The sequence below is a fragment of the Pleurodeles waltl genome, chromosome 9 (assembly GCF_031143425.1).
Source record: "Pleurodeles waltl isolate 20211129_DDA chromosome 9, aPleWal1.hap1.20221129, whole genome shotgun sequence".
Classification (NCBI taxonomy): Eukaryota; Metazoa; Chordata; class Amphibia; order Caudata; family Salamandridae; genus Pleurodeles; species Pleurodeles waltl.
This window is the reverse complement of record NC_090448.1, coordinates 134,100,953-134,120,288: the sequence shown is the minus strand read 5'-3', so window position 1 is coordinate 134,120,288 and position 19,336 is coordinate 134,100,953. Positions and strand designations below refer to the sequence as shown.

General features: G+C 46.3%; 1 protein-coding gene across 2 annotated transcripts in view; it reads left to right on the top strand.

The window, feature by feature from the left end:
* FAM120A (family with sequence similarity 120 member A) overlaps positions 1–19,336 on the top strand; it is a 405,119-nt gene that overhangs the window by 168,989 nt on the left and 216,794 nt on the right. For both annotated transcript variants that reach the window (XM_069206413.1, XM_069206412.1), the window contains exon 9: positions 1,398–1,622. In XM_069206413.1, coding sequence (XP_069062514.1) covers positions 1,398–1,622 — 225 coding nt within the window. The remainder of the gene's footprint in view (positions 1–1,397; positions 1,623–19,336) is intronic.

The window sequence follows — 19,336 nt, the reverse complement described above, 5'->3', positions numbered from 1 at the left end:
TTCTTCATGTTGGAATCTAAAACTGATTTCTTACAGCCGCTACCTCGAGTAGGTGACACCCATGCCCCCTCTGCGTCAGACATTTATGATATTTTAAATGCGGGATAGTTTTAATTAGCGGGTTTTCTTTCCTTTCTAAGGCCTTTTTATATGCACCTTTTTGGTGTACAGTGCAAAACTGCTACTTCTTTTTTATGTTATTTCACTTCTTTCAGATTGTTTGGGTTTGTTTGATCGTATGTCCATGCTCCTGTCTACCAGCGGTTAATGGCTATTACCAAGATGTTTTCAGAATTTATTTTGTTTGTGTTCTGTATTGTATTGTATTGTATTGAGCTATTTGTAGAGCGCATTCCGGCAGGACGCATCGAAGTGCTAATCTGAACAAGTAAGGGAAGCAGAGGGGTACCAACAGGCAGAGAAAAGCACCTATTGGGAGAAGAGGCAAGTTTTCAATCTTTTCCTAAAAATGGCGTGAATAGTAATTTGCCAGAGGGCAAGTGGTAAGCCATTCCACAGCCTAGCGGCTTCCACTGTAAAAGCAAGATCCCCCCATCTTGCCCTATGGCAACGGGGGACCGCGATCACATATTTGGAAGACGATCTCAAGTTTCTGGTAGGCAGATACAGACACAGAGTGGACTTCAAGTATTCACAGCCCTCAGATTGCAGGGGTCTGTGAGTAAGGCAGAGGGTTTTAAAAATGATTCTCTTATTAATAGGTAGCCAGTGTAGCAATTTCAGGCTCCTACTGGCAGAGGAGGACTGTGGGAGATTAAGGATCAAACGTGCCACGATGTTCTGAATAGACTGTAATTTATCAAGGGACGATTTATTGGCATTTAGAAGAAGGGCATTGCAGTAATCTAGTCTAGAAGTGACTAGAGCCAGCACGACCGGCGTTCTTAAATCTTCCTCTAAAAAACACATGATTTTCCTAAGAGTTTTGAGAATCCAAAAACAGACTTTGATGATTTGATTTATTTGAGGCTTGAATGAAAGGGAGGTGTCAAATATAATGCCTAAGTTTTTAGCCGAAAGACACGGTGAGGGACATCCCCCATGGGCTTCTGGCCACCTACTAGTATCCCAAGGGATGTTATTACGGCCGAAGCACATAATCACGGTCTTATCCCCATTAAGTTTGAGCCATTTGCTGGCCATCCATTTATTGATAGTAGCCATGCGTAGTTGAAATTTCTTTTTCGATTCTTCCCAGTTGTGTAACATTCCCGTTTGAAAATGTGTCCTTAGTCTGATGTGAATGTTGTGCTGCATCCAAACCGGATGTCTGCTCTGCGGAGATGTTACTGCTGTTGCTGCTATATTCTGACACTTTTTAGTGTAGTAATGCGGGTAGGCTGATATTTCTGTTTTTGTTCTTTGTTTCTATTCAGACAGAAGGTCCCTCAGCTCCCTCTTCTACAAACAAGACGGTTGAAACTAAGGGGAACAAAGGCAGCAACGTACAAATCCCGTGCTTACTGTCAATGCCCACGAGGAACCACATGGATATTACCACCCCGCCACTGCCTCCTGTTGCACCCGAAGTACTACGAGTTGCAGAGCACAGGCACAAGAAAGGATTGATGTATCCCTACATTTTTCATGTTCTAACAAAGGTATACTATTAAGAAGTTTTCATCCCGTTTTTCTTGAATGGTATTTTGTTAGGAAATTCAGGTGTTGTGTAGGAAAAAACATCCATTAGTGACAACATTTTCATTTGTAATTTCTCACGATGGCCTATTTACAATAGCAATATACTCCTGTGTTCATTTGACGCTTCTGCTTGTGGTTGCAGGGATACATAGGGTTTGTAGGTTTTTCAGGAACCTGATGTACCCAGAGCCAACATCTGAACTGCACCTTACAATGGTTTGTTATTCTGTCCTGGGCATAGAGCTAGTCATATGATAAAATATAAAGTGTGAAAAATGGGTATCAAGGAAGCTTATGTATTTCTGAACTAGACCCCAAATACGGACTTCAGGAGCAGCGTTTTTTTGTACACCTCTAAATTTGTGGTTACCCTTATACTAGCATGTTATTCAGAGTGCATTTTTCAAAATGGCTTTCTTCCACACTGGCTTACGTTTGAAAGACACAAATTCAGAGAAATACAATTGGTAACAACAAATGTGCTACTATTCGGTATTCTCACATGTCTCAAAAAAAAAAAAAACAAACGGTACCTCACTTGTGCGTAAAGGCTCCAAAACGCAACATTGACAAATCACGTATTTCCAATGAAAACTACTGCTTTTTTTTTTTCCTCTTTTGCAATGTGGCTTGCTGTGAATTTGGCCCTAGCTCAGCTGGCACCTATGGAAACCTAGCAAACTTGCAGATGTTTGAAAACTAGATACCTTTGAAATCCTCAAACGTTGACTAAGTACACTTTCCTTACATTTCTGTGATGGAAGGTTCTGGAATATGCAGAGTGCCACAAATGTTCTACCATTCCCCAAAGTCTCCCCTTAAAAATGATACCTCACTTGTGTGGGTAGGGCTAGAGCACGTAACAGCAAAGGCCCCAAAATACAATATGGAGACATTTCTTGTTACAAACATTATCTTATTTGGTTAATCTACAGGTCTTCAGAGCAAGTCCATTTCTAACCATTGGTTGGCTTCGTCTGTCTCATGTGTTTGCTTCTCTTGTCAGTGCATGCCATCTTCACTTTCTCTTCTTGTGTCTCTCCATCCCTCCCTCCATCCCCCCCCAACCAAGCATGGCCCAAGTATTGCTTAAATGCACAGTGTCCTTTCACTGCTTGCTACTTTTTCTTGTAGTGGAAACACTCAATAAGAGTGCATGTGTATGTACTTTCTGTTGTGTTGTGAAAAGGCTTCCCCAGCAGCCGAGGCTGTTTTCTTTTTGTAAATGGTGATCAGCATGCATGGTACAATAATAGCGTTACAGTAAACTCAAATTAACCAGTCTGCTCATTTTACTTTTAATTGCATCACTGCTCAGGGGAATATCTCAGCCCAGAGCACACATTTAGACTGGGGAGGTATTGTCATAAAGGGTAGCATTTCCCTTTTCCAATGATATCCCCCCCCTACTTGATCCCTGCATGGGAATCACTGTAGGAGCGTGATCCCCAAGCAAGGATGTATAACCTAGACCACAGGGATTTCATTCTTTTTGAGGCAGAGAGCAGCACCCTTGGCAATGAGCTAATGCTCTCCCTTGAGCACAACAGTCAATTCTACCCTTGGCTGGAGGGGCAGAAATCCCACTAGACACCAGGTGTAAAGAAATGGCTCCCTGTTGCAGTTACCCCCCACTTTTTGCCTGATACTGATGCTGACTTGACTGAGAAGTGTGCTGGGACCCTGCTAACCAGGCCCCAGCACCAGTGTTCTTTCACCTAAAATGTACCATTGTTTCCACAATTGGCACAACCCTGGCACCTAGGTAAGTCCCTTGTAACTGGTACCCCTGGTACCAAGGGCCCTGATGCCAGGGAAGGTCTCTAAGGGCTGCAGCATGTCTTATGCCACCCTAGGGACCCCTCACTCAGCACAGACACACTGCTTGCCAGCTTGTGTGCTGATGGGGAGAAAATGACTGTTGACATGGCACTCCCCTCAGGGTGCCATGCCGACCTCCCACTGCCTGTGGCATAGGTAAGTCACCCCTCTAGTAGGCCTTACAGCCCTAAGGCAGGGTGCACTATACCACAGGTGAGGGCATATGTGCATGAGCACTATGCCCCTACAGTGTCTAATCAAAACCTTAGACATTGTAAGTGCAGGGTAGCCATAAGAGTACATGGGCTGGGAGTCTGTCAAAAACGAACTCCACAGCTCCATAACGGCTACACTGAATACTGGGAAGTTTAGTATCAAATTTCTCAGAATAATAAACCCACACTGATGCCAGTGTTGGATTTATTAAAAAATGCACACAGAGGGCATCTTAGAGATACCCCCTGTATTTTACCCAATTGTTCAGTGTAGGACTGACTGGTCTGTGCCAGCCTGTTGCTGAGAGACGAGTGTCTGACCTCATGCGGTGAGAGCCTTTGTGCTCTCTGAGGACAGAAACAAAGCCTGCTCTGGGTGGAGGTGCTTCACACCTCCCCCCTGCAGGAACCTAGCAGTGAGCTTCAAAGGCTCAAGCTTCGTGTTACAATGCCCCAGGGCACTCCAGCTAGTGGAGATGCCCGCCCCCTGGACACAGCCGCCACTTTTGGCGGCAAGTCCAGGAGAGATCATGAGAAAAACAAGGAGGAGTCACTGGCCAGTCAGGACAGCCCCTAAGGTGTCCTGAGCTGAGGTGACTCTGACTTTTAGAAATCCTCCATCTTGTAGAAGGAGGATTCCCCTAATAGGGATAGGAATGTGACCCCCTCCCCTTGGGAGGAGGCACAAAGAGGGTGTACCCACCCTCAGGGCTAGTAGCCATTGGCTACTAACCCCCCAGACCTAAACACGCCCTTAAATTTAGTATTTAAGGGCTTCCCTGAACCTAAAGATTTAGATTCCTGAAACCTACAAGAAGAAGAAGACTGCTGAGGTGAAAAACCCCTGCAGAGGAAGAACAGAAGACACCAACTGCTTTGGCCCCAGACTTACCGGCCTGTCTCCTGTCTTCCAAAGAACCCTGCTCCAGCGACGCTTTCCAAAGGACCAGCGACCTCTGAATCCTCAGAGGACTGCCCTGCTTCAAGCAAAACAAGGAACTCCCGAGGACAGCGGCCCTGCTCCAAAAGAACTGCAACTTTGTTTCAAGGAGCAGACTTAAAGACCCCTGCAACTCCCCGGAAGAAGCGTGAGACTTGCAACACTGCACCCGGCGACCCCGACTCGACTGGTGGAGAACCAACACCTCAGGGAGGACCCTCCGGCGACTCCGAGACCGTGAGTACCAAAGTTGTCCTCCCTGAGCCCCCACAGCGACGCCTGCAGAGGGAATCCCAAGGCTCCCCCTGACCGCGACTGCCTGATCTTAAAGTCCCGACGACCAAGAACTGAAACCTGTAAGTGACTTTCCTGTGAAACCTAACACTACTTTACCTCCCCCAGGAACTGTGAAAATTGCACTGTGTCCACTTTTAAAACATGTAGAATTTGAACCTGTGGTTCTTAAAATAAACTAAGAAAATATATTTTTCTATAACAAAACCTATTGGCTGGATTTGTCTCTGTGTGTGTGTTCCTCATTTATTGCCTGTGTGTATGTACAACAAATGCTTAACACTACTCCTTTGATAAGCCTGCGGCTCGACCACACTACCACAAAATAGAGCATTAGTATTATCTCTTTTTGCCACTATCTTACCTCTAAGGGGAACCCTTGGACTCTGTGCATGCTATTCCTTACTTTGAAATAGCACATACAGAGCCAACTTCCTACAGTGGCTGATAAGTTTTTGTTTTTTTTGTCAGAAGGCCCACGAGACACGAGGGCAAAAATATCCCAGTAAAATGTGTGGGGTGTCTCCCAGCCATGTATTTTACTGTGGCCCACCCCAGCACCCTGGCAACAGCCTTCCTGTTCCCTGCAGCAGATCAAGGCATTCAGAGAGGCCATGTTGCAAATATTCACTGTGCCCCTGCCTCCCTCTGGCACTCCTTCAGGCCCCACAGAACTGCAGTAGCTTACCTTTGGGCAGTCTGTCCACATGGGTTCTGTTACCGGTCCTGTACTGATTCCGGTAAAGACTGCCACCCGGATTTCCACCACCCTGATTTCCACCATCCATGCCAGAGGATGATCCGGTGCCAACACCCACGTCGATTGGTGTAGCACTAGGAAAATTAGAATATCATAAGTGTCATGCCATCTGACTCCAACACTGTGCCTCTGAGCAGAGGTTGCAATATCATTTATTTTCGGATTCTAATTCTGTGCCAAAGAAGGTGTACTCCAGGATGTTTATGGTGAGGAGGATGGTTTGCTTATTTCCCCATTAGACTGATGATGTTCCAACCTTGATTTGCAGAACGTCAGTGGGCTAGGTACTTCTCCTAAGACAGAGCATAACTCACCACATGGGTAAACTGTGGAAAAGTGCCTCATTTACAGTGTTGATTCAGATGACAAGACAGCCACGGTTACAGCTGCTCCCCGTTTAGAATAAAACAAATATCTTGACAGATTCTGCAGCCAGTTACTAGCAGCATCAGGTCCCTTACTAAATGATTCCCTCAGAGACATTCTGGCGGCTACCTAGTGGAAACCATGTGCTTCCCTACCTGTGAATAGGCGGATTGCTTATCCTCATAGACCAGTGCAAAGTGACAGTTTCTCATCAACCCCCACCCCCTAAAGAACCTTATTACAGGGGCCTCAACCAATAAAGTGAATACAAATTCATTTCTAACCACTCCTCTCAATAGTGAATTCAAAAGATCGATGCCATTGTAATTGCATGTCTTTATTCGTCAGTCTGGCATTGCAGTCTGTAAATGTAGGCTGCCTGTCTGGACCGATGCACTCAGTCTCTTTAGGACATGGCAATTGATATGTTGCCACCAGTCCTGGAGATCTTAGGGATTCCTTGGCGTAGACAATACATGATGGGCAAGACAAAGCCAAATACGTTGTCTGATCCCTTTTTGAACACCTAGGATAACTTGGTAGCGGGTGGTACCAGTGTGCTACCATTGACCTGCCAGGATAGAGTCCACTGGGTTATCTTGCTATGTGTAGTTTTCATTGATGGACATGCCCTTGGATGTTTTCTGCCACTTTGGAAATAAGGTAGACTCCTCTCTGGAAAGCTTTTGAAACAGTAGGGCTACACCACGTTCCTTGTAACTGTTGACCCCTGCCAACCAATTTTTATGCCGGATTTTGACACGCAGTGGCTACTCCAGTTTGCTGGCATATGGAAAGAGACAGCTTTCCCCACCCAGTGATGAAACAGCACAGTCCTTTCAGGGTCATGGATACGGAACCAGTAGGCAATGTGTTTTTCCAGCAGAGGCACTAGTCAGCTCCTGCTCTTCCCCTGCAACAGCTGCCACCAAACCACTTTAGTTTGTCCTCAGTGGCCCAGGACTGCTTTTGGGTTGGCAATCCATTGTGTCCAATATATGGGTCTTGGAAATAATTTAAACAAGCACTGGCAATGCCAGTAGGTCTCGTCGATGCAAGAGCTATTGGCTTTTCCAATATGATTTAGCCATGTTGTACACCAGATTGGCAGCTGTTCAGCATGGCTAAAAGTGGCATAAAGGAGAGTGGCGTGGAGTGTTGTACAGTGTGATGGACTAGAGTGAGGTGTTATGGAGTAGAAAATACAACAGTTGTTGGATCAGCTCATCCTCTCCTCTAATCAAATGGCAGACTCTTCATGGAAACAGGATGGCTTCTGTTGATTAAGCAATTAAACAAAGAACATCCTAAACCTAAGACAAAACTGTACTTGATTTCGTAACTCAACTATCAGTTCAGCTCACTTTCACAGTTCTTCTTTCTATAAGACAGCATAGTTCAGGGTGAGTGCGGTGCATTACTCGGTGAGATAATTCTTTCCCATACAGGTCTATTGTCAAAACCTATTCATAAAGTAATATTCTGTGGAGATTAAACTAAATAGTTTAATACATTATTATATTTTGTGTAGGTCAAATGGGTAAGAGAAATAAAGCATAACTTTTAATCAGTCTCTTGTATCAAAAATGCATTTGTATCATGAAAAAAATAAATGTTTTTATTCTGGTCATAAAAGTTGTCAGTGAATTAAGCTAAATAAATGTGACTATGGAAGCGTTCTGTAAAAAGCAACATTTAAATGCTGCTTTTAGAGGTAAATTCTTTAAATTCACTCTGTGCATTACAATGATTTTTATTTAATGAAATGCCGGCCCAACCTCCAGTCTGCTTATGGTTTCTGACCATCACAAAATTCTGTTCACAGAAGATTTCAGAACTCATTCTAGTTTTAAGTTGAGTCTTTACTCTTTACTTCTGAAAATACACACTTTCCCTCTGTGTTTCTTCTCTAACTTTAAGTCTTGAATAAGACGTTTTCTTTCTAAATTCATCTTCTTCCTTTTTCAAACATTCTTTAAGACATCTTAATTTTTGTTAACACTGTGCAAAATGTGTTCTTCCTTCTAACGTCATGATAAAAGTTTTCTCTAATAGATTCATTAAGCAGTTAGGCTATTTTTGTATGCCTATACAGTGTCTGTTGTGAAGACCTGTCTAAACTAATGCCAGGCTGTCTTCATTTCTTTCACTTGTAGATGAAAATTCATGCTTTTCTCCGAAGATATTTTTTAAAGAATCATGTCAACGTTAGGCTAGTAATACTCAAAATGTCTTTGTGTATAAACTAAACTTAGTAAAATACTGCATGATGTAGCATTAGAAAGAGGAATGTGATGGTTTGCCACCCCATCAGATGATGAAGGTAAGTGCGCATACACACACACACCTAATCCTTGGCATTTATAGCATGTGTATACTCTTGTGTACACTCTAAGTGGTGTGTTGTAGAGTGGAGTGGTAAAGAGCAGAATGGTGTGGTGCAGAGTGCTGTGTGGAGTAGAGAGTGTTGCATGGAGTTGAGTGCTGGAGAATAGTGTTGAGCAGAGTATATTGTCGAGGAGTGGTGTGGAGTGGAATACAGTGTTGTAGAATGGTGCAGAGTACTGGAGAGGCGTAGAGTAAAGTAGTGTGTCTTAAAATAGAGTGGAGTAAAGTGGCATGGAATGGAGTTGTTTTGTAGAGTGACAGTGGAGTGGCATAGAATTGAGTAGTGTCAGAGTAAAGATGAGTTTAATGGAGTAGAAAGTCAGAGTGCCGTGTTGTGGAGTGGCTTAGAGTGAACTTGTGTAACGTACAGAGTATAGTTTAAATAAAATGGTGTACAGTGCATTGGGGCAGAATGCAGTGGCGTAGAGTAGTTGTGCAAAGTAGACTGGAGTGGCTTAGAGTGCAGTGGCATAGGGTAGATTGTTTCAGAGTAAACTGAAGTTGTGTGGGTTAAATTGGAGTGGTGCAGGATAGAGTGCAGAGGTGTAGTGTAGAATCGTGCAGTGTTGCAGAGAAATTTACAGTGGCATGAAGTGATCAGTTGTAGAGATGAGTGGTGCAGAATAGCGTAGAGTTCAGTGGCAGGGAGTGCAGTCTTGCAGAGTAGAGTGTCTTAGAGTACAGTGGTGTGGAGTGCATTGGCGTAGACTGCACTGGCATAAAGTGTTGCAGAATAGAGTTCTGTAGTGAGCAGTGGCATACAGTACAGTGGTGCAAAGTAGAATAGATTCACGTAGATTGCTGTGACATAAATTGTTGTAGAGAATAGTGGTGTAGAGTGCAGTGCTTTAGAGTAGACTGGCGTAGAGCCCAGTGGTGTAGAGTGATGCAGCATGGAGTTGAGTGGCACAGTGCAGTGGTGCAGAGTATATTGTTTCAGACTAGAGTGAAGTGGCAAAGAGTGCAGGGCTGCAGGGTGGAGTGGCATACATGTAGTGGCTTAGAGTGCATTGGTGTAGTGAGTGGTGTAAAGTATAAAGGAGTGGCCTAGAGTTGAGTGGTGTAGAGTGTAGTGGTGAACTGCAGTGGTGCGTAGTAAAGTGGAGTGCATTGGCTTAGAGAACAGTGGTGTAGAGTACGGAGGTGTAGATTAAAGTGGCATAAAGTGCAGTGGTGCACAGTAGGATAGAGTGGGGCAGAGTGCAGTGGCATAGAGTAGAGTGGTCCATTGGCATAGCGTGCTGTGACATAGAGTGCAGTAGCACAAAGTAGAGTGGCGGAGAGTCCAGTTATGCAGATTAAAGTGTTGTAGACTGCCCTGGCATAGAAAAAGTGGTGCAGAAAGAGAGGACATATCCTTGCATCCTGTAAAAAAAAAAAAAAGAAATAAAATGCAAACGGAAGCAGTAATTTGTTTTGAATATGTCCTTGATGACAGATTGTTCTTGTGCAATTGCACCTGTTGCCCAAATAGAAAGAGTGGTGTGTGTGTGTGTTTTGCTTTACTGTAGACTAAGAAGAAATACACAAATCTTGAAAGGAATTTCTGCTATGCTACCCTCTCAGTCCAAGAAATACATTTAGCAAGGCACTTTGCAAGGTTTGAATAAAAATGTCAATTATGTACAACATGAGTGCACATTTGAAGAGTCACCACAGTGAAATAAGAGTGTACTGCTTTTACTTTAAAGTGAGAGGAAACATGAATAAAAGGAATTTCACCAATTCGGAGCTCTCAGTGGGAGTACTAAATTTATTAAAGCACTGTTTCAGGTTCAAATAGAGGAAGCATGTAGGTCAAATGCATCAACACGAATACACTCCCAAAAATAATCACAGCAGTAAAATAATTATTCTCAGAAAATCAAACAATGAAAATACACTACTTTAATCATGGATAATATATATATTTCATCTACAGTGATTATGTATTCATGCACAATGCAAAGCTAGAAATAATAATTAAAAAGAATTCATCACCATGGGCCTCGCCTCATCTCTTTGCCAGTAACAGGCCGTGAACCCAGTTGATTGTGAAGAGAGAACTACCCTCAAGGGAGTGGCAGGCAAAGGCGTTCCCCCTCCTGCCGGAGTTCAAAATTCACAGTTGTCTAGCTTTTATATACCTTAAACAAGCCTGAGAGGAGAATTGTAGAAATCCCCCCCTCCCATCCAGTGAGTTGGTGTTCAAATGCTTGCCAAAGCAGGTTGGTTTTGAAAAGGGCACATTGAAGAATGGCCACATCCCAAGGTGCTCTTCCAATACCAAACCGTTCCTTGCTGTACCATAAACATCATCCTGGTACATCCTTATCAAACTCGTACTCCTCCATCTTATGTTCTAGCTGTTGGTGAGAGAGAGCAAGAAGAGTGAAAACATGAGCGAAAAACACATTGCAAAACGTGTGCACAGAAAAATACTTGCACCTCCAATGTGACAGTGGCTGAAGCTAAGTTAAGCACAAATTGGAATCTGTAACGAAAATGGATCTGATGGCCATCAATGTGACGGTGTGTGAAGCTAGGCTAAACACAAAATGGAGTCACTGGTCAAGATGGAGCAGTGATTAGATACAGGTATCATTACAGTGTGTAAAGGTTAGGGACAGGAGAAAGATGTCAGCTGAAGTGTTATGAAATATTACTGATGAGGATTTGTTATTTTGAAAGAATACATTGGCATAGGTTAGAGGTAATAATGCAATAGGTCAAATCTATATTGGATAAAGGCCGAAGTTAAGGGGCCATTAGGCCTCTTTATTGTTCTAATCTGATTCTGACTGGCTGCGGTCTGGAGGCTCACAAATTGTAGGAAGTTGGCTCTGTATGTGCTATTTCAAAGTAAGGAATAGCATGCACAAAGAACAAGGATTCCCCTTAGAGGTAAGATAGTGGCAAAAAGAGATAATACTAATGCTCTATTTTGTGGTAGTGTGGTCGAGCAGTAGGCTTATCAAAGGAGTAGTGTTAAGCATTTGTTGTACATACACACAGGCAATAAATGAGGAACACACACTCAGACAAATCCAGCCAATAGGTTTTGTTATAGAAAAATATCTTTTCTTAGTTTATTTTAAGAACCACAGGTTCAAATTCTACATGTAATATCTCATTTGAAAGGTATTGCAGGTAAGTACTTTAGGAACTTTGAATAATTACAGTAGCATATATACTTTTCACATAAAACACAAATAGCTGTTTTAAAAGTGGACACTTAGTGCAATTTTCACAGTTCCTGGGGGAGGTAAAGTATTATTATTTTTAGCAGGTAAGTAAATCACTTACAGGTCTCAGTTTTGGGTCCAAGGTAGCCCACCGTTGGGGGTTCAGAGCAACCCCAAAGTTACCACACCAGCAGCTCAGGGCCGGTCAGGTGCAGAGGTCAAAGAGGTGCCCAAAACACATAGGCTTCAATGGAGAGAAGGGGGTGCCCCGGTTCCAGTCTGCCAGCAGGTAAGTACCCGCGTCTTCGGAGGGCAGACCAGGGGGGTTTTGTAGGGCACCGGGGGGGGACACAAGTCCACACAGAAAGTACACCCTCAGCAGCGCGGGGGCGGCCGGGTGCAGTGTGCAAACAAGCGTCGGGTTCTCTGTAGATTTCAATGGGAGACCAAGGGGTCTCTTCAGCGGGGCAGGCAGGCAAGGGGGGGGGGGTCCTCGGGGTAGCCACCACCTAGGCAAGGGAGAGGGCCTCCTGGGGGTCACTCCTGCACTGAAGTTCCGTTCCTTCAGGTGCTGGGGGCTGCGGGTGCAGGGTCTTTTCCAGCCGTCGGGACTTTAAGATCAGGCAGTCGCGGTCAGGGGGAGCCTCAGGATTCCCTCTGCAGGCGTCGCTGTGGGGGCTCAGGGGGGACAACTTTGGTTACTCACGGTCTCGTAGTCGCCGGAGGGTCCTCCCTGAGGTGTTGGTTCTCCACCAGTCGAGTCGGGGTCGCCGGGTGCAGTGTTGCAAGTCTCACGCTTCTTGCGAAGATTTGCAGGGGTCTTTAAATCTGCTCCTCTGTAACAAAGTTGCAGTTCTTTTGGAGCAGTGCCGCTGTCCTCGGGAGTTTCTTGTCTTTCTTGAAGCAGGGCAGTCCTCTGAGGATTCAGGGGTCGCTGGTCCTTGGGAAAGCTTCGCTGGAGCAGGTTTCTTTGGTAGGTAGGAGACAGGCCGGTTGGACTGGGGCCAAAGCAGTTGGTGTCTTCTTTCTTCCTCTGCAGGGGTTTTCAGCTCAGCAGTCCTCTTCTTCTTGTAAGTTGCAGGAATCTAAATTCTTAGGTTCAGGGGAGCCCTTAAATACTAAATTTAAGGGCGTGTTTAGGTCTGGGGGGTCAGTAGCCAATGGCTACTAGCCCTGAGGGTGGGTACACCCTCTTTGTGCCTCCTCCCAAGGGGAGGGGGTCACATTCCTATCCCTATTGGGGGAATCCTCCTTCTACAAGATGGAGGATTTCTAAAAGTCAGAGTCACCTCAGCTCAGGACACCTTAGGGGCTGTCCTGACTGGCCAGTGACTCCTCCTTGTTTTTCTCATTATCTCTCCTGGACTTGCCGTCAAAAGTGGGGTCTGTGTCCAGGGGGCGGGCATCTCCACTAGCTGGAGTGCCCTGGGGCATTGTAACACGAAGCTTGAGCCTTTGAAGCTCACTGCTAGGTGTTACAGTTCCTGCAGGGGGGAGGTGTGAAGCACCTCCACCCAGAGCAGGCTTTGTTTCTGTCCTCAGAGGGCACAAAGGCTCTCACCGCATGAGGTCAGAAACTCGTCTCTCAGCAGCAGGCTGGCACAGACCAGTCAGTCCTGCACTGAACAATTGGGTAAAATACAGGGGGCATCTCTAAGATGCTCTCTGTGTGCATTTTTTAATAAATCCAACACTGGCATCAGTGTGGGTTTATTATTCTGAGAAGTTTGATACTAAACTTCCCAGTATTCAGTGTAGCCATTATGGAGCTGTGGAGTTCGTTTTTGACAGACTCCCAGCCCATATACTCTTATGGCTACCCTGCACTTACAATGTCTAAGGTTTTGATTAGACACTGTCATTTTCTCCCCACCAGCACACACAAGCTGGTAAGCAGTGTGTCTGTGCTGAGTGAGGGGTCCCTAGGGTGGCATAAGACATGCTGCAGCCCTTAGAGACCTTCCCTGGCATCAGGGCCCTTTGTACCAGGGGTACCAGTTACAAGGGACTTACCTAGGTGCCAGGGTTGTGCCAATTGTGGAAACAATGGTACATTTTAGGTGAAAGAACACTGGTGCTGGGGCCTGGTTAGCAGGGTCCCAGCACACTTCTCAGTCAAGTCAGCATCAGTATCAGGCAAAAAGTGGGGGGTAACTGCAACAGGGAGCCATTTCTTTACACATATAGATGCAAATGGAAAGGAGGGGAAGAAAGGCTCAGCTTGTTAACACTTAGCAGGTACTTAAGGGAAGAATGCTTTTGACTTTGTTCAGTCCCAGTTTATAAGTGAAATGCGTGCATGGTAAGAATGTCAAATGTGTTGGTCTGTTCCAGTATCTGCACAAATAACAATGTAAATAACACAATTTCATTTCTTTTTTAGAGCGCTACTAATCCCAGTGCATGGTGTTACAGCGCTTTACATATTATACGTTTAACCTATCTTCTTAAAATAGTCTGTCATCCAACATGATGTGCTATTTAAGGGTTATGTTACAGCCTTGTAAATGGAGCATAGGAGGGGCATGAGCGGGCTCCATGGGGTAAGTAATCTGCATTCCTCTTTCCTATAAATGCCCCACTTTGAAGTCAGCTGAAAGCAAAGTAAACACCAAGCTCCCTCGAAAACACAGCTTCACATTTGACCTCAATCTTTGAATGCACAGCAAATGTGACAAGATAAGATTTAAAGGTCTGTTTACAGAAGGTGAGTTTGTGGAAGAATACAGTAAACGATGTTAAAGCTCCCGGTGCTACCGAGGCCTTCCAACAGTGCCGTCCCCATTCAAATCTCAGACTCTAACACGGAGCCAGAGGGGCATCAACCAACGTAGATGCCTGAGCCCCATACTACAGGCTAGGGCTTGGGGAAAACTGGGAGGGGCCACTGGACCCTGAACAATACCAGACCCTAGACCCCAACATGGACTGGTATGGTGAATTGGTGGACATAAGTGGACTGGACACCTCCCCAGATACTGGCATGGTCTCTCCTACTGTGGCTATGGAGGAGGGAGCTTTTTTGTGTGAAATAGGTGACCAAGGTCCTGGATCATAGTCTGCACTCAATAGCAGTCAAGACTAACGTCTTGACAGAGGTGCGCCAGCTGGGAGCAACCCCCTCCGAACCGCTTCTCCCATTTAATTAAGCCCTTACGCACATCCTGCTTGGAACCCGGTCCAAACCCAGCACAGAGGCTCCTGTGAACAGGATAATTGCCCGCCGCCATCCCCTCACCCTAAGCAACACTTATTTTCTCACATAACATCCTAGCCTGAGTGCTTGGTGGGCCAAGCCTCCACCTCTTTTGTCAACCTTGGTGCATTTTCTACCACCCCACCAGTGAGGGGAATCCAAGATGCTGGACATCTTATGCAAGAAAATGTTTCTTCCACCAGCCTGGCACTGCAGTACCTGAAAACTGTATGCCTTTTAAGGCGTTTCCCCATGCACTCTGGGACTGCTGCGCAGGTGCTGCCAATGGTCCCACAGGAGGCTCTGGCTATACTCTCCCGAGATTAGAGATGGTCGAGATGCGGCCAGGTTCATGATCAGATGTGGACTGGACACAACCGACTTGCTAGGCTAGGCAGAGCAGTTTCTTTGTTGGTGACCTTACAGTGCCACACCTGGCTGAGAACGATTTGCTTTTTTAAAGGATGTCCAACCCTCGCTTACGGACATGCCCTTTGATGGCTCCTGTCTCTTCTGAGACAAGGCGGACTCAGTGCAGGACCGCTTAATGGATAGACCTGCAGCCTGGTCCCTGGGCCTATCCATAGCCCCAAGCCAACCACAGTCTGCCTTTTGCTCCTTTCTACAGAACACAAGTTACCAGCCTCTACGTGGCCAAGGATACAGTACCCTCAGACCCTGTGGGTCTGGCTGCCAAAGGTCGGACCGGTCTACCCCCCTCCAACCCCCCAGAAAGCTGCAGCCTCAAAACCTCTTTAGTTTGTCCTCTGACCATCATGGGCAACTGGTGGGACGCATATTATGCTATCACCTGCATCACTGGATGTTTATATCAGGCTGCTGGGTTCTCCAGATTGTCTGAAGGGGCTATTCTCTCCCCTTCGTAACCAGCACTCCACCCATGACACCTCCTTGCGACATCTCTCCTTACTGCGCCAGGAAGTGGGGGCTCTCCTGGGCAAAGTAGCCATAGAAGGGTGCTGATGCCAGAAGTAGGTAAAGTTTGTTATTCCCACTACTTACCTGTGCCCACAAAGGGTGGAGGCCTTCAGCCCATCTTCAGTTTTCTTCCTCAAAAAGGAGAAATTCTGAATGCTCACTCTCGCTCAAGTCCTGACTGCCTTGGATCTAGGAAACTGGATGGTGCCATAGGACCTGCAGCATATTTTTACATTACCTTTCTGCCTGCCCACAGACGTTACCTGTGGTTCACTGTGAGCCACGCGCAGTATTAAGGTGATGGAGGTGGTTACAGCTCATCTGTGGAGATCAGATGTACCAGTCTTTCCCCATCTGGACGACTGGTTGTTGAAGGAGGACTCGTTCCAGGCTGTTGTCTCCTACTTCCATACTACGGTGGACCTTCTGCACTCTCTGGGGTTCACTGTCAACATGCCACAGTCATACTCCCTCTCAGATGCTCCCTTTCAACAGATCTGTTACAGGCTTATCCTACCTGGATGCCAGGGTGTGCCAATTGTGTGAACAAAAGTACAGGTTAGGGAAAGAACACTGGTGCTGGGGCCTGGTTAGCAGGCCTCAGCACACTTTCAAATCAAAACATAGCATCAGCAAAGGCAAAATGTCAGGGGGTAACCATGCCAAGGAGGCATTTCCTTACATGTACACTTGTTCTCCATACTCCTGCCATTTAGGGTTGGGCCTGGAAGTTTACAATTTTCTTTAAATTGAAGAAGTCTTTGAGTTATGGGATATCATTTAAATCTTTCCTTAGTGGGCAGTGCGTGTAGGCACCACCTCTATGGTACATTGTGTTTTATCCACCATTATGTTCGGACAGATACTACCTGTGTTCTGAGATTTGGATCATAAAAGGGTGATGGAACACATACCCTTCCAAAACTGTCCTTGAGCCATGCCCAGTAGCAATATTTGGACCATCACAACGTCTGCAGCTTGTGCCTTTCCCTGGACCAAGAACATGCATCCTGCGAGTCCTGCCTTGCGTTCCACACCAAGAAGACATTAAAAAATGCACTAACATTCGGCCGCCAAGAGCCCCTTATCTTTGGAGAGCAGGATTCCTGACTGCCAAAGAAGCGGACAATGCCAGCCCTCCCACATCCACCAGATCAAGCCATGCCCAGTATGGTGTCCATCTCGCCAAACCTGAGGGGAATAAGATATTGTGCTGGCATCCAAGACTAGTGGCCCTCAAGTGATGACAACACTGCGGGTAGTAAGTGCACTCTGTTCCGACATTGATTCAAAACTTAGAGAGGCCTAATGCAGAGTTAAGGCACTGGTACTGCAAGAGTCTGCATTGAGCCATATGCACACAAAAAATGCTGCCTACAGGGTCTCTGCTCTCTTTGGATCCAATGAAGGTCCCACTGAAGGGCATCATCCCTTCATAACCATTGAGCCCTAAACATTCCATGGTCCCCAAACAGTCTCGCCCACACTTAGTATTACCACAAAGGTGCCATTGAAGCCAGCTCCACAGCCCCAGACGGCGCTGAGGATGCTGCTGACATCAAAAGCACAGTCGACAGTCAGATTCAAGGATTATGGCAGCCCATCCTGTGGAGGTTCCAAGAAGAGCTTAATGCCAAGCAGAAGCATGTCTTAATTCATCCTGTCCAAGAGAAAATCTCACGGAAACCACCTCTCCCAAAGCCAACAGAGATTCAGGCTTGCGAGAGGTTGCTTGCCTTTGAGGAGGAACCTGTTTCCTAGGTCCCAATCCATAGACTAGGCCACTAGCCATGACCACCCTAGAACGCCCTCCTCCTTTTATGTTCTACCTCTGTCTCCACCACCACCTCTCCACATTTTCAGATCCAGGCAGCTTCATTGATTCTATGCTCAGCCCTCTGAGCCAAGACCCAAAGATAACTTCAGGGATGGCTACAATTTCGATCTGAACCACTATCCTGTCAGAGCATCCCTGTCTGACGATATCACTGCCTCCCTTGAGGTCATCCAACAGCCCGAGGTCTTCCATATGGTGGGCACACAGTTCTCTGCAAGGAGGAAGACTTCCTTTTAGAGACGCTGTAATACAATCTGAGTATATGGTGCATTCCTACCTATGCTCTAGGACATTCATAAATTCACTCTAGAGGCCTTTAAAGAGCCCTTATAGACATGAGTAGTAGCATGGCTAGAAACCTCAAACGTTCACCCAGCAGCCCAGTCTAAATGAAGGGCCATTTTCAACAACTCCCTGTTGGTTCATACAGTCTGCAAAAGGGCCTCCACTCAGGCTGCGTGTGATACTTTGCCACCTGAGAAGGAGCACAAGAAGATAGATACTGCAGACCAGAGAGTGGCCATAGGAACAGTTGCCATCTGGTGTATAACCAACTCTGTTGGGCTCCTTTCCTGCCACAACAGATCACAGGGGGTGGGAGATGTTGGAGCTTGTATAATATCTTCAGGAGACGTTCAGGGTGAAGGGGGAGAAAATAGTGTCTGATGGAAGATTTTTGAGAGTCTACATTCCTGATGCATCGAAGTCGTCATGTAAGACCGGGTTCAAGCCTTTGGGCAATGTCCATGACGTATCCTCATCTCCTGTGCTTGTGGTGTTGGGAGTGCGACCGTGACCCGAAGTCATCCTCCTAGTGTCGGGCCATGAATCCAAAAGCTTTGAGGGAGCAGTCCCTAAAGCTCCTTGGGGCCAGTCTCCCCAATCTCAGTCAAGAGGAAGGTCCTGAGAACGGTTATGGAACCCCCATTCTCCATTGTCCCACTCCAGGTCCTAGGGACCTATAATGCACAAGAAGTTGAAGAACAAGCAGTCTTTGACTTCAGCCTGTCCGTGTGCTGACAAGACGAGAGAAGAAGAACGTTGTTGCTGAAGCCCTCTGTCTCAGTCAGTTCTGCTCCTTACCATGTGTCCGGGAGTCAGAGGGACCACTACCTAATTGAGGAATTTTTTATCAGGCCTTGAGCCTCATCTTTGGGCAGTCTGACTCTGTTGGAACGCCTTTGGGCCCTGCAGAATCAGTAGGGGCCACCGTGGGATCCACGCCAGGCGCTTTGGACTTGGCTCTAGGGGGCATCCGTGGATCTGTTCCTGGATCCGAATTGGCGTCCCGGAAGGTCGAGGTGGCTCCTGACACCACCAGTACCCCCTGGGTGCTGTCGTCCCCACCCTTATTGCTGACTCTGACACAGAGCCAGATTGACACTCACTTCGGCAGGGGCCTTCCCTCCTATGTTAGATCCTCACCCTAATTGTTAGGGGTTGGGGTGCGGTGAGGGATAGTAGGGGTCGTTGGACCATTTAAAATCCCAGCTTCAAGACCCTATGGACTGGCAGGTGGACCTGGGTGAGCTCAGTGGTCTAGATAATTTCATGGACACTGGCCTGCTTTTTCTCCCTAGGACGGAGTGTCCTATTCAGTGGTGGTGTGAAGAGCGGTCATGATCCTTGAGCTACCTTTTGTGGCAGTCAGGACTAATTTCCTGACAGAGGTGCTTCAGTCTAGGGCTTCATCCTCTGAACCCCTTTTGCCCTTTAATGAAGCCCTTACAGATGATCTGCTGGATATCTGGTCC